Consider the following 15943-nt stretch of genomic DNA (forward strand, 5'->3'; position numbering starts at 1 on the left):
CCACTCTCAGATAAGGTCCCTAGGCCACTACCATTATATAAAAACAACTCTGGATTTGTATAGTACAGTGCAGCCCTTTCAAGCCTCCCAATACTCCTGATATTATATCAGTTCAATAAGCTGGTAAACTGAGGCACAGAAAAGTTAGGTGGCTGTCTCAGGTCATAAAAAAGTTGCTTTCAGAGCAAGGAATAGAACCTACATGACAGGCTCCTGGCCCTTTGCTCTAACACTTAAAAACTGTCTCCAATCCTTTCTTCCTTGTAGATACCAACTACAGCTCATGAGGAAAAGTTACTTGTTAGTAGATAATGGAGCCTAAAGATTGTCACCTTTAAATGAAGGGGAACTCATGTGAACTATCACTTGTTAGGCTCTTTCTTTAAACAACATGCCTTGTGTAAATATTTGACTTTTAAACAGAGAATCCAGTAATTCCCTTTAGTAGGAGCTGTCAGAGTGCAAATGATCACAAAGAGAGAGTTTCATGATTGTTGGTTTTTTTTAATTTACAAAATGTGTTGATCAGAAAACTATCAGTGCATGTACAATTAAAAAAATACATCAGTTACATGGCTCTGTGTAGTGGCACAACACCAACTAAAGAACTGAGGATCTAGCTCCCTTTTCCCCCCACTCTTGGCAGAAAGCGGAATCTCAATTTCTTACCAAAAATTCCCACACTCTTTGGGGAGAAAATCTGTAAAAAAGAGAAACTTTCCAGTATGCCTTGAAAGTCAGCAGACTTAGAGCTGCAGTGTGGCCTGAAAATGTTCTATTAATAGCCCCTCACATTTAAATTGATGGGCCAGCAGATCATAACTAACCCAAGGCATCACAAGAGGAAAGGGAAGAATGTTGGTGGACTTATGCTCTTCAACTCCCATCCGTGGTCCTTGTGCATAATTGTTATGCTTCTCTTCCCATCTACTTTAGATCTAAATATCAGCTAGAGCAGAAAGGCCACAAGAGACGTGTCTTCCTTTCTCTTCTAATGCTTAAAGGTAACTCCTAAGTGGTTATGGCAGTAAAGAGATTTTAAAAGTACTACAGAGAACAAGGAAAGCATTCAGCTGGAGATTTGTTTATACTTGGATTCTAGTTAGCGTCCTGAGGTCTCTCCCTGGACCTGCCTAGTATGCTCTGAGTTTGGTGTTACAAGCCAGAGCCGCTATTCCAGAACTTCATGAAACACCAGTCTTCCACTGAGGAGTGTGTGCTTTCGTCACGTTCAAGAGGGGCAAATACAAGTCCCTTTGAAGTTCTGTGCTGGACTAGGGTGGAGTACAGTGGTATCCTAGCTGCCCATGGCCTGCATGGGGTTGAGATGACTACAATACCCCTATAACCACTCTGGCTGAACTCACCCAGTGTTGAGCTGTGAGCTTGGGCAATGTTTCCTCTGACCTTCCCAAAGAGTGGTGTATAAGAGAGAGGACAAATCTCTAGTTCTGTACATTCCCTGACAAGCGGAGCACCCCATTCCAGTTTTAATTCTATGAAAGTTAAGTCTTCAATGAGAATGGTGCAGATTTACACCAATTGGGGATCTGGCCCTAAAACTCCACTCCTGTAACCTAAAGGGACATAACTGACCTTCAGTTTCAGTTAACTCAGGGGTCACCTTTAATTATAATTTACAGAAGTGGACCAATGCTTGCTAGCACAAGTGCTGTGCCATTGGTTCACCTCAGGCTGCGTTCTTGCTCTAGTAGGGCTGCTTAACTTAGTCCAATTTATTTTATTCAAATATTACCAAAAATGATATCAAAGTGCATTTGTCTCCCCCCAAGACAGTCCTAAAATGTGCACCAATCACTCAGAGCTATTGCTTAAGTGGCAGAGTTTCCATTGATGCCCGTGCCCATTAAGAAGATTCTACTACCTGGCAGCAATAGTTGGCTGGATAGGGTTAGTCTGGTTAGATTGGATTAGTGTGATGCTAGATGTTTTTAATTAACTTCTTCCAGAATTTAGCACAAATCAATTCAAATCTTAGAGAAGGGAAACATTCACCCCTTCAGTCTTCTAGCATCGTCTTTCTTCAGTACAGCTCAGTGTACATGCATTTCAATGGGAGACTGTACAAGGTAAGTAGGTTTATGACCCAACAAACAGGTGTTCAGTGTAGTTCTCCACTGCTGCAAAATCTCTTTAGATAGGGCCTGCTCTTTACAAGCAGACATTTCACAGGCACATATCTCCTCTACTAAGTCAGTGTATTACATGGTAATGTAACCCTCCCTCTTTTATCTCTGCCTTACAAAAAGGTTTTTGAAGGCATTGTTGTAATTTTTGTTAAATGCTGTATAAATAAGAGGATTAAAGAAAGAATTGGAGTAGCCAAGCCAGAGAAAGATGCTTTTCCAGACCGGTGGAATGTTGCAGGAACAGAGGGGGCTTATTAATTCTGTGATGAAGAAAGGTATCCAGCAAAGGACAAAAACTCCAATTAAAATGCCAACCATCAGAGCTGCTTTTTTCTCTTTCTGTTCCCTCCATGTTTCTCCATCTGTCTGGAAAGTGATAGTCGCGTGGCGAGCTGTAAACACCATCTGTGGTTCATGGGAAGCTTCTTTCACCTAAAAACAAAAGCAAACATGGATTCTTACCAAAACAGTTTGTTTGAGTCAAATTATTATTATTTCTTAAATGACAGCATAACATCTGTGCGCTTACAACAAATGTCCTAGGCACCAGTCCTTGCATGTTAAAAGAAAATGCCATGAAGTGCTAAAACTACTGGGCTTCTAATCATGTTGGAAAGGTAAGTGCTACAGAGAAGCACAGGTATACTGGTCTTTCCTCTCTTTTGATGCATAGTACTTTGGCACTTGTTCTGTGGATAGGTTGGCACCTAGAATTTGTTTGGTGTGTTATAAGAAAAGAAGATTGAAGTAGTTAAATAAATAACAATGGCTCAGGAATTCTGGAAGCTGTTTTTTTTCCCCTGTTTCTTTTCATCAGTGTATTGATATGAGGGAGAGTGCTGTAACCATGGGTTACAAAGATACAGTAGACACTTGGATGTACTGTCACAAAACGGGACTCTCTCAGTGTAACAAAGATGGTCGGTTGGGCACAGGTGGGAAAGGGGAGAAGACAATACTCCCCATTACAGTCAGTGGAAAAATTTTCCATCAAACTTCTTTTCTGTTGGAAATTTGGGTTTTTGATTTTTACAAGAAAAATGTCTGCTTTCTGTGGAAAATTTCAATATTTCATCAAAAACCCAAATGCCTAAAAACTGGAGGGGGGTTGATTTTCAACACAAAACTGAAATATTTTTATTCAAGATGTCATTGTGGTGCCTCATCCGAATTGTTGTTCAAGTGCCTTATGCTTCAATTCTCCTCTATGGGCTCTCAGGTGGGACTACATTTCCCATTGTGCATCACGTCCAGGGACTCCTATCATGCACCCTCTCCCCACACCAAGAGGGGAGGAAATGGTGTGTCATGGGACAAGTAGTCTGGCCAGAGAGCCCAGCCCATAGAGGAGAATGGGAGCATAATGCACCCCAACTACAACTCCCATGAAGCAACACAATTTTGAATTACAGCATTTCGGTTTTCAAAGTTGACTTCACCCAGGGGGAAAAGAACGATTTTCCAACCAGCTCTACTTCCAACCTCACAAACTATATCCATTTTGTTTAGTGGGAGACACCAATTCAAGACCCCTTCAATCCATGCCCTCTACCCCTCAGCAGTTCCACGAGGTGTGTAGAAACTTCAGCGGTTCTAGAGCAGGTGAAAAAGAGAGACAAAAGAAACACCAAGAGCTGTTTGGAAGGGTGAGGAATGGTTTCACTTGCAGAAGGAATGCAGATTGGTTTGTGTGACAGTGAGAATTAATGTGTGCCTTACTATCATGCAGCATGGGCCCAGCTTTTACCCATAGAAAATACACCTCTGTGACTTTTCTGGCACAATTAAAGCGACCGTACGTTTTCGGCTCTGCTAGGCAATACGATTGAGGACAGCACAATAAAACACACACAGTTTAGGGCCTGAGCCCCTAAAAAACTCCCCTAGAAGTGAAAATTTAATAGGAGTTGTGAGGACTTGGCACCTCTCTCAGGAGATGGTCCGTCATTCAGAAATTAGCTATGTGTTCTACATACATATTCCTCCTGTGTGTGTAAACTTTATAATAGCGATTGACCCTCTGTTTAATATGAGGGCAGTAGCAGCCAAGAGACTGAAATGTTGGCAAATGCTAAACTATCACTCATCAAGATGGATATCCCTATCATCACCCAGAGCCGTGAGACATGACTGCAGAATGTAAGAGCCAGGTGATTAGGGCTGCTGGGGAAGTAGAGGAAAATGAAATGCATCACACTTGTTCCAAAAATGTAAATAGGATGGCACTCCTGTAGCAGGGGTCACATAATTTGCCTGCAGGAGGGCTAGCTCTGCATATCTTTAATCATGGTCTGCAAAAAGGGCTCAAAACACATTATGCGAATGCAAATTAGTGACAGACATTGGACAATTACTACTTCCGCATGCTTGTTAGGAAGAGATGGATGAGGGAATCTATTGCTTGTTTACTATACTTAAACTTTCCTTGTGAGGTAGAGCCAGAGATCAGCTGTCCATCAGTTCATGGCATTTTCTTTCCCATACTACAATTAAGGTTTCTGGAAGCTTTGTATGTGGAGTGTAGAAACTGTGGATAGGATGAGGCATGCAGAAACTCTGGCACTGATACTCCACCGCCTTGTGTGGTCATTTACATTGCTTCGAGCAGGGATTTGAACCTCAGGCTCCCGTATCCCAGGGGTGTCCTAATAACTGGGCTACAGCGAGTTGCTCACATTCTTTTTCTAGCCCAGTGAAAAAGTTATTTATACTCACTGCCACAGCAGAGATGGGGACACACCAACCACAGAATACCCAATACCTTGACAGTGAGGGCACTCACCTGGGCTATGGGAGGTCTGGGTTCAAGGCCCCACTCCAGATCAGTCGGAATGGGGATTTGCAAACAGGTCTCCTATGTTTCAGGAGATTGGCCTAACTGCTGTTGGATAGAATTGGGTAGGATGGACCCTCGCCCTCCCTGAGACATGACCGACTTCGTCTAGGTGCCTAAATCCAGGAGAGGGGTCACAGGGATGAATCCTGAGTAGAATTGGGGTCCTTACTACCTTTGAGGGGCAGCCCAAGGTTTGCCCCTCTCAGCTTGCTGGTTTCTTGTGGTTTCTGGTTTCCCTTTCTTAGGCACCTAACTCAGGGCTATGGATTTTGCTTTGCCTAAGCATAAGACACTGTAATGCCTACAGTCACCTTTGTGGGTCTAGCCTCAGGCAATCTTCAAGCTATTATTTGATCCCTGGACTCACAGCATTCGCCAATTTCTCTTAAAGGGGCCAGCCACTGCATGACAGGTGGCCTTTTACACCCACTTTGCACAGGCATACTTCATTACACAAGATGTATGGCAAAAAAGAATCAGGCCCTTGGGTGTATGCCGGAGGCAGAAGCCAGTTCACTGTTGTACGACTGGGGAGGAGGGCAGTATAACCGGCTGGAGTAAGGCAGCAAAGATAAAGCATCGAGAGCATCAGAAATATTTGTCCGCATAAATAAAAGAGGCCTGAGTACTAAGTAAGAACCAAGTGTTCACCCTGAATTCCCTGGCTGTTTTGGTCTGTGTCACAAGTCACATTAAGGCTAGTAGATCAGTGGTTTTTTTTCCAGGTTGGTTTGCTCAGTTTTAAGCACAGTTATTAGTGTCCATCATTTTTGATTACCTGCTAGAACAGCCATCCAGTTAGATACACCGCCACGGGCTGGGGCACTTTTTAAAATAGTTTGCAGTAATCAATTTCATTCCACAAATCAAGGTTTTAAATGTTTGTCTATATGGGAATAAATGCACTCTTCACACTTCACGTGAATCATCTCTTTCTCTGGGAAGCACACGGCTGGTGAAACACGTCCAAAATTGATTATTTCCCTGTTTCCCCAAGATTCTGTGGAGGGAGAAAGGATGATTTCACCCACTGTTTAAATTTTGCCTACAGCACAACATACTTCAGATGCTTTGCTGCTAATGCAATATGCATCTGGAGCCTGAGCCAGATCCCATTGATTTAGGCTTAATTATTTTAATATTTCTTTGGATTTAAATAATTTATACTTCCCATGGCTACTGTTCGTGGTTCACCAATGAATTTTTTGGGCGCCAATGCTGCTTTGGGGTCTCTGAGCACTGTTCTTCCACTATGAATATTAAATAATAAAAGTACAAATTGCAGCCTATTGCTTCTGCAAACAATGGCATTGTGTCTGATTCAGTGGCTGCGAGGTGTCTGAAAGGTCCACGTTTCTGAGGAATGTTCTGTACTGTTGCATGAACTCCAGCAGACTGGAGGTATTTAAATGTGATTTGCCCCAGTTTAGCTCAACAGCTTTTCAACAGATTCATCTTCAAATGAGCCTGAGGTGAGCAGAGAGAGGAATATATTGCTCCATAATGTCATCAAATCACCAAAAGGTTCTTTAAGAATCAGAGATCTCTCACATGCAATTTGCACTTAGAGGCCTTCTATGAATATTTAACATTCTCTCAACAAGAAAATTAAGGCCCTGATTCAGCAAAGTGCTTGAACATGGAAGTTAAGCACGTGCTTTACTCAACTGGGGCCTAACAGAGTTGCATGAAAAGTGGAAGATAACTTCCCAGAATGATTTCCATCATTCTAACTCTTATCACCTTACATACTTGATACCTTCCAGCTGATTTCTAGCTGGCCTGGGGCATTTTCCTAGGCAGCTCCATTCTTACACTTGATACAACAAAATGTTGGCCCTGAGCCTTGGCTGTGTTGAGGCTCCTCTATGCTACCTCATGAGCACAGAGGCTTTAAAGCCAAAGCAAATTGCCACAAGGTGATTATTGCGGTGTAAGGAGATCCTGGGTGGCACAGAAGGCTGAAGGGAGAAGATCCAGACATGGAGCATCACCTCTGCAAACAGATCAGGGAGATGTTGTATCTCCCACAGGTTCTGCAATGCCTGGGTGGGGGGTGCGGGCCAAAACAATGTTTTAGCTCCTTTCAGCCCTAACAATTGTTATATTCCTTCTTAAGGGTCTGATCCAACTCCCACTGAAGTGATGTCAATGGAAAGTGGATCAAACCCTACGTCCCGTTTGCAACCCCATCTCCAATTCTGGAGCGGATTCTGTGCCATCCCAGTTCCCAGAGCAGCTTCAGAGCTACCTTACACTAAAGGAATCCTCCCCCAGGTTTAAATTGCCGGGGACACTGGCAAAAAGTAGAATGAGTGGAGCCCAAAATGATTGCAGTCAATGGAACTACTTGCAAAAGGATTATTCAAGCTCAGAGTGGGGAGGAGAAGAGATGGGAGAGGACCCAGAGCAGCTCCCAGAGGAAGACCCGTACCGCCCTGCCGGATTATGTCATACAGGGAGGCTGACCCAGCTACAACACAGAATATGCTGCATAACTCAGTAAAGTCGAGAGCTCTGAATGCAAGAATGCAAGGCCTGATCCAAAGCCCATTGATGTCAATGGAAAGACACTCATTAACCTTTCGAACTTTGGATCAGTGTACAAAGATGTAAGCGTTATATGTACATTATAAAAAACAGTATTAACAGAAGCTGGCCGAGATCCTGAAAGATAGTCACCCAACTCCCATTAAAATCAATAAAGTTAGACTCCTAAATGCCTTTGAAGATCTGGGTCCTTGTGTCTAGCTCTTCATGCTTAACTTGGGGCCTGATCCTGCAACACTTTCTCATGCAAGTAACTAATCCTTATGGGCCAGATTCTGCCATTCTTGCTCACCCTGAGCAATACCTTACTTCACAAGGAGTCCCACTGATTTCAATGGCACTCTTAATAGTATCTGGCTCTGAGAGTAATCTCATTTATTTCAACAGGCCTCTTCCCAAAGATAAGGTATTGCTCACTGTGAAAAAGCATGCATCAGACTGTGGCTGTGTGTGACAAGAGCCATGAGACTAATCATGTAAGTAAAGGACCAGTCATATGAGTAAGGGTTAGAGAATCAAGTCTTTGCTTGTTATAAAAGAAATTGTATGTAAAAGGACCAGCATAATTTCAGGGTCTGATTCCACAGTCCTTGCACAGGCAAAACTCCCATTGATTTCAGTGGGAAACAAGAAATAAGTACCTGTGTGTTTAAAAAAAGAAAAAGAAAACCCTGAATTTTTGCATATTCTTAATTAAATAACAGAAGGGTCTCCGACAGTTCATTTTCCTTCCTCTTAAAAAACCACAAAACCATTTAATAGTGTTTTTTAAAACTCCTTGGTTCGGATTTTAGTCAAAATTCTGCTCACAATTACACTGGATTAACTACACTCAGACCAGATGAGTTATTCTGGATTTACACCATTGTAACTAAGCATAGGAATTGGCCCTAGATATGCCAAGTCTCAGCCTGGAGACAATTATCCTTATCCTATATATAATTATATGCACACTGACAGTTTGTAAAGCACCTTGGGGTCTGGTTCTGGTGGCTGAAAGGCACTATACAGAAGGAAGGTATAATTATAATAATTCTTCCATCTGGAGCATCAGTTTCTTCAGGCAATTTTGATGGCATTTAACTCCTGTGGCTTCAAATCTGTTCCTCCTTAATCTCAGTTGCTAGAAAAATGCCAACTAGGCTACCAGGGTTTCAAGGTGTGAGTTGCACCCGTGGCAGGCAGTTCTAATCCAGTGTCACAATATGTAATCCTCCTGGCACAACATGGCATGCTCTCCCCACAGGCATCACTATCACTACTCATCTTCAGTTTGAGAAGCACTACCCGCCTTTGACGTCTATTGCTGATAGCATTTCTAGTGTTAGTCATTAGAACTGCTGCATTACAGCACTGAATGTTAGAAATGCTGGGGGACAGAGCGGCCAGGGGTGTACAGAAGGAGTTAATGAGTGAGGCTGGATGTCGCAGGGTGGGGGTAAGAGGAGACTGGGAAGGGGAAGAAGAATGTGAAATAAGGGATAGAAGTGAAAAGAGAAATGGAGAAAAAACAGAAAACAGGAGCGTTAGTGGACGCAAGAAAAGGGAGACAGAGTCAAGACAGGCTTCATCCACAAAACTACCATCAATTGGACCTGGACATGGAAAGAGCAAAAAGGAATAGCTGGATCACCTGACTTAAGGGGGGGAAGAGACATGCCCCTTATTCCAGAAATGCTGATACCTATTTTCTTGTGTTCCACTTTGACAAATTCTCTGCTATATCCAATTTTATGCAAACTTAAAAAAAAAAAATCTAGGCATTTCAGCTCTTCCTGTGGAATGACAGTGATTTTTGGGAAGAAGGCTCAGATCTACATCCCCTTCGTTTTTCCCTAAACTCCCCACAATCTGGTATTTTTCCAGTGGCATTTTGGACTTGATCCTGCTCCTACTGAAGCCAATGGAAAAAAACTCCCATTGACTTCAGTGTGACCAGGACGAAGCTTTTTATGAGTACATCACGATCTCTTACATCAGGAATAAACTATGCAAAAAAAACAAACCACGATTTTTCTTCCTGAGCAGTCTTCTTTGCCTACCAAGTCTCTAGAGCAATAAGTGCTCAGAGCATTGCCTCAGGCGTTTAGCTCTTCCACCAGGTGGTAAAGATTTCCCTCTGGATTAGTATGGTGCTTTTTAAACCTGCAAATGAAGCTTAATTTTTTTCAGCCACAGTGTAAAGTCCTCTCTATCTACCATACTATCACGGATTCAACATATATTTAAAAACAAACAAACAAAAACCCAGGATTTAATTTAGTTTAAATTACTGAAAAAGATGAGAGAGTTGCAGAATCTTAGTAGTATTGTCTCAATTAAATTAGTTTTCCAAAACAATAGCAGTAGAAAACTTTATGGGCATGAGTGTCTATGGGAGAGCAAATGCATTGTACATATTCAGTTTGGTTTTTGTCTTTGGGAAGGTTGTAGATAAATCCCAAGCAACGTATTTGTCATATTTGTAATTAGAGAAGTAAACTTGGCAGGAAATCTGGTGCAAAAGGGTGGGAGGGGAGGAATGCATTTCCAAAGGCTTGAGGCACTCATCTTTTCTAACACATTTTCTGACTTAGTGCAGGCGATAGCTCTGGAATGATTGTTTCGTCTATAAGCCAATTTAAACCATATGCATCTCTTTATTTTAAGACATAAGGTCCCTGTCCTGTGAGGTGCCAAGTGCCTCTTACAAGCTGCTGATGCTGTCACTACTCACTAGAGTGAATGCAAACCTTCACACTTGTCCATTGTAACATGATATGTACCACTGACTTCAATCTGAAGTTGAAGTCAATGCAACTATTTCTAGGACAGGCCAGAAAACAATTCCATTCCACCAAACATTCAAGGTTTTGACATTTGTTTTTGTGCCGAATGAAAACGAGACCTTTCAAAAAGTTTCACAAGAGAACTATTAACCCATCCACCCCAGAACAGCCAGTAGCCCTCACCTGGGATAGGGTGGATTCAGGATGGTCTCCCACATCCCAGCTGAGTGCCCTAACCACCGGCTTACTGGCTGTTCTGGGTAGGCTGCTCTCTCCCCACTGGGACCCAAGAAATCTTCAAAAGAAATTTCCATCAAAAGATTTTGGTTTTGACAAATGGAAAAAAGTTTTGTTTAAGTTTTTCCACTGGCTCTACTGCTTGTATATGAGTGAGGTTTGACAGGGCCAGGCCCAGTAGAGGAGATGGTGCTGAACACCTCACCATACTTATTTTGTAACATTCAGTCAGTCTGCATTTGGTTAGATCAACTTTTAAAAAAAATATATATATATAGTGAAAATACTTGGTCAGGAAGGGGGAAAACAAACCATCAGGAATTATTCTGTAGTTTCAGAACAGAGGAGGACGGGTGTGTATCAGGAAACTGGGTGATTGTAGAAAGAGAGGAAAGTAGATATGAACATAGATGAATTAATTTAGAACTCAGTCCACTTCCCTTTGTCTCTGTCATGTTGAGTAGTACCTCACTGCACAGGCAGCCCCACTGAAATTATTTGGGCTTATTGGTGCAGTATGGCATTACTGTGAGTAAGGGGACAGAACTGGACTCTTAGAGGCCCATGTTTTAATGGACCTCAAGGCTCCTAATCCTGCAAACTCTTCCTCAGGAGAATAGTTCTTACTTACATGAATAGTATTGAAATCAATACTAACCAAGTAGGTGTTTTCAGTACCAGGATCAATGTTTGGGATAACTTAAAGGAGAGAATATGAACTTTTTAAACAGCTGGCAGCAATTACATGATAAATGGATCATTTACTAGTATTGTGGAATAAGTATTATATTCCCATTTTTCTCTTTTGCGTTCTGCTTGATTCCATAATTTTAAGTATATACTTTTAAAAAATAAAATAAAATGAAAGGAGTGAACAAATTATGTATGTGGACGGTGAGAGACATAACAGAATGTGTACAGATTAAACACATACCCTAACAGCACATACTGTTCAGCTCTATTTCTATCTGTATCTGAACAATTTTCTTGAAAGAGAAACCCAGGAACACTGGATTCATATTTAGGACTTTTTAAATGGACCATGCATGATACTGCAATTAGTATCTAATCTACATATATATTACTTTCATTTCATATATACACACACATTTAAGAACACTGAAACAAAAGCAAATGAGAAAAATGGGAATAACTTTTATCCCATAATAGTGGTAAATGGTCCATTGATAGTCGATTATTAGCCACTGTTTAAAAGGTTACCATCTTCACTTTAGGATCTGTTTATATTTACATACACTCTAAGTCTAAGAGAAACACATGTGCATGATTATATTATTTCTCTATACTTGGGCATGAAGGCAGAATTCAGTTAAAGGATGTTGCATTTCAGATCAGAAGCACAAGGGGAATGGGAGAGGAGTTTGTTTAGATAGATAGAGGACTTCAGTTTAGATAGTCATTGCAGACTGCCAGTCCAGCTGTGACTCCCTGCCCCCCCTCCCGTGCAGCCCACCTGTGCCCGCCTGCCCCTTTTCCCCCGCCCCTCCCCAGCAGCCCAGCTGTGCCTGTCCCCTTCCCCCCGCCCCATGCAACCCAGCTGTGCCTGCCCCCCTTCCTCGCACCCCTTCCCGTGCAGCCCGGCTGTGCCTGCCTGCTCCCCGTGCAGCCCAACTGTGCCTGCCCCCTTCCTCGCACCCCTCCCCGTGCAGCCCAGCGGCGCGGTGTCCGCCCGCCGCGTCTCTTTACCGGGCCCCTCTCCGGCAGCGGCAGGACCGCGTTCCTCCGGCGCCCGCCGATCCGGAACCGGGCCGCCTTGTAGATCTTCCAGTAGACGAAGAGCACGACGCAGAGCGGCAGGTAGAAGGCGCCGCAGGTGGAGAAGACGGTGTAGGAGGGCTCCTGGCTGACCTGGCAGCGCTGCTGCGCCGGGCTGTAGGTCTCGCCCCAGCCGGAGAGGGGCGCCAGGGAGATGACGGCGGAGAGCGCCCAGGTGAGGCCGATCATGACGTTGGAGATGCGGCGGCGGGCGCGCAGGGTGTACTCCAGGTGGCGGGTGATGGACCAGTAGCGGTCCAGGGCGATGGCCGTCACGTTCCAGATGCTGGCGGTGCAGCACAGCACGTCGAAGGAGATCCACACGTGGCACAGCGCCCGGCCCAGCCGCCAGCGCCGCCCGGCCGACAGCTCCTTCACCAGGCTCAGGGGCATGACCAGCGCCGCCACCAGCACGTCGGACACGGCGGTGGAGGCCACCAGGTTGTGGGGCACCCGGTGGAAGGTCTTGACCCGCAGGATGGTCACCAGCACCAGCAGGTTCCAGAGGAAGGTGGCGATGGTCAGGAGGACCAGCAGGGTGAGGATGAGGATGCTGAAGATGGAGAAGGGCTCCCGGCTCCTCCAGGCGCCGCTCCCCAGCTCCGAGGTGGCGTTGCCCCCCGCCGGGGCGGACGACGCGTTGATGTCCATGGCTGGCTGGCCGGGGAGTCTGGATGCCCATGGAGCTGGGCTCTGGGCCATCCCCAGCAGCGGGCGGGGAGCAGCGCTGGGCTAGGCGGGTTGCGCGCTCCGTTGGCGCGCCCAGGGGGAAGCCAGCGCGGGTCCGTTGTTCCCGGCGCGGGGTGCAAACCGCCGGAGAGCCGCGCTCCCGGGATCCCCGGAGCCTGCCCCTCGCTCCCCGCTAAATGCCCCGCGGCCGAGCGCGGAGCCCGGGCTGGCCGCCGCGTGCAGTCCGGGCGCCGGGAAGCGAAGTGAGTCTAGGTAAGAGCTACGCTAGGGCTGCCTCCCTTCAGCGGCTGCTCCCTGCCGTTGCCATGTGCTCCCGTCTGCCTCCCTGGCAGGGAGGGGGGCGCTGTGCCGGGGTAGTGCGTTACACCGGCCAGGCGGCACCGGCTCCCCGCTCGCCCCCGGTCCGTGGCACCGGCTCCCGCTGCAGGAAAGGGCGAAGGGGAAGAGAAGCTCGCTGGGGTCCGCCTGCTGGGGGGCTTCGGGCGCTGGGCGGAGCCGGCGGCGCTTCTGCGGACGGCAACCGGCCGGTGGCGGGACTGGAGAAAAGCCTTTGTCACCCCTTATCCTGCCCCCTCTCCCCGCAGGCAGGTGCCCGCGAGACACAACGAGCGCCAAACCCCGGGCTCTCATGAATGACCCCCCACACACACACACACGCCCATCTGTAACAGTCAGAGCACCTACCCCAACCAACCCACCCCCTCCTGTAACAGCCAGAGTTCCCTACCCCAACCAACCAACCCACCCACCCCTCTGTAGCAGACAGAGCACCCTACCACAACCAGCCACCCCTCTCCTCTAACAGCCAGAGTGGCCCCCACCCCTCTCCTCTAACAGCCAGAGCACCCCCATCCTTCTGTTGCAGCCAGAACACCCTACTACAACCAACCAACCAAACCCTCTCCTATAACAGCCAGAGAACCCTATCACAACCAACCCACCCCTTTCCTGTAGCAACCAGAGCACCCTATCCTCATATCCCCTCCTCTGTAACAGCCAGGGCACTCACCCCTCCTCCAACCATCCCACCTGTCCCCTCCTCTCTTAACCAACTCACCCCCCCCCCCAACAGCCAGAGCACCCTACTCCCCACCAACCCACCCCCCTCCTTGGTAACAGCCAGAGCACTCTACCCCCACAACCCCTCCTGTTACACCAGAGCACCCTCTCCCCAACCAACCTACCCACTCCCTCCTCTGTTACAACCAGAACACTCCACCCCTCCCCACAACCATCCCACCCACACACCCCCTATACTAACCAAAGAATCCTACCCCACCCCCCACTCAGCCTCCCATATCTGTAACAACCAGAGAACCCCACCCCCATCTAAACAGTTAGAACACCCTACTCCAGATAGGGGGCTCAGGGAAAGGACCCCTCTCCAGTAGGGCACATGTCCTGAGGCAGAGAAGAATGAAGGGCTCAGGGTGACCCTCAGGTATAGCTTACAGAGGGCAGAGCCAGCTGCAGGCAGGTTTGTGGGGCTGTAGCCAGCATAGGAAGCATCTGCCCTCCTGTTCCCCCCCCCCCCCCCCCCCCCCCCCCAGTGCCAGGACAGGGCCTAGCCTAGCGAGCACAGGGGGAGGTGCTGTACATTCCTGTGGACCCCTGCAGCCCCACTCCCTGTGGAGAGACCCTGCATCTGGACTGCAGTCCCCCTCCCTGCTGATCCCCTGCTGGGGGAAGTGCTAGGGCCTCCCCTCCCAGCCCACAGCACCAGGACTCCCCCTTTGGGCAGGATACAAATAGCACAGTCCATTACCTCCTCTGTGGGCAATGCACTGCTCCCTCCTCTGTACCAGCACTCCTACCCCTCCCACCTCTCTAACAGTCAGGACACCCCTTCCCTCCTAGTAATAACTACCCCACTGCTCCTCTGTCAGAGCCAGAGCACCCTGATCTTTCCCTCCTCCTATATCACAGTCAGGGCATTCACTCCTCCTAAACAGATTAATAGATTTTAAGGCCAGAAGGGATCATTATAATCATCTAGTTTGACTTTTATTTGCAAGCCACAGAACCTCACCCATAAATTTTTGCAGCAGGCCCGTAACTCCTGTTTGAGCTATTGCACGTTTTTAGAAAGAAATCAAGACTGGATGCAAAGACTTCAAGTGACAGAGACTCCACCACATCCCTAGGTAAGTTGTTCCAATGGTTAATTACGCTGACTGTTAAAAATTTGCACCTTATTTCTAGATTGAATTTCTCTAGTTCCAGCTTCCAAACATGACCTCTTGTTACGTCGTCTTCTGTAGATTAAATAGCCATCCACTATCAACATATGATTTTACAAAAATGGAAGAGTAGGCTTATACCTAGAGTAGCGTGGTACTTGGACCTGACTGAGGGAGAAGCCAGGGAAATAATAGCTAACCGTAGAGAGCAGTTAAATGAATTTGAAGAAATTTGGACCCATTTTGAGATATATTTGGATAAAAAAGGTTGAGATGGCTGAAAAAATGCCAGACCTCCGTTTCTCTGAATGCCTTCTCTTTTTTCCTCCTCTCCCTACCTAGATATGTCTTCTCTTTTCATTGTCACCGCATTCCAGGATACTATCTCTGTTACCCCCATCCTAGCATTGTCTATGTAACAGTACTGTGTGGTCTTGCAGTTTTGACAGGTTGTAAAATTGCATAATTCTGAAATGTGGGCAGCAAACTGCACACAGTATTCCAGTAATGGTCTCATTAAGGTGGTATTCAGAGGTAACACCACCTGCCTACTCCTACTTGATATTCCCCTGCTTATGTAACCAAGGATCACATTAGCCCTCAACTATAGAATTGCAAGGGGAGCACCTGTTCAATTGATTGTCTGCAATTACCCGCAAGTCCTTTTCATTGTCACTGCATTCCAGGATACTATCTCCCATCTCGTAAGTGTGACCCAATTCTTTGTTCCTAAATGTATGACCTTGCATATGGCTG

At 46.2% G+C, this 15943-nt stretch overlaps 1 protein-coding gene across 1 annotated transcript; it reads right to left on the reverse strand.

Moving 5' to 3' along the window:
* Positions 1-532: 532 nt before the first annotated feature.
* Positions 533-13029, reverse strand: LOC117884908 (5-hydroxytryptamine receptor 5A-like). Its single transcript, XM_034785887.1, has 2 exons — positions 12249-13029; positions 533-2582 (listed from the first exon to the last, which is right to left on the reverse strand). Exons 1-2 carry the CDS (start codon positions 13017-13019, stop codon positions 2250-2252), a joined length of 1104 nt encoding a protein of 367 aa, XP_034641778.1. The 5' UTR covers positions 13020-13029; the 3' UTR covers positions 533-2249.
* Between the last annotated feature and the right edge of the window lie 2914 nt (positions 13030-15943).

This window comes from Trachemys scripta, chromosome 11 (assembly GCF_013100865.1).
Source record: "Trachemys scripta elegans isolate TJP31775 chromosome 11, CAS_Tse_1.0, whole genome shotgun sequence".
Taxonomy (NCBI): domain Eukaryota; kingdom Metazoa; phylum Chordata; order Testudines; family Emydidae; genus Trachemys; species Trachemys scripta.

Coding starts and splice junctions, on each gene's coding strand:
- LOC117884908 (XM_034785887.1), bottom strand. CDS start 13,019: ATGGCCCAGAGCCCAGCTCCATGGGCATCCAGACTCCCCGGCCAGCCA. Junction 2,583..12,248: donor CGCTGCCGGAGAGGGGCCCG/GTAAAGAGACGC, acceptor TTTTGTTTTTAG/GTGAAAGAAGCTTCCCATGA.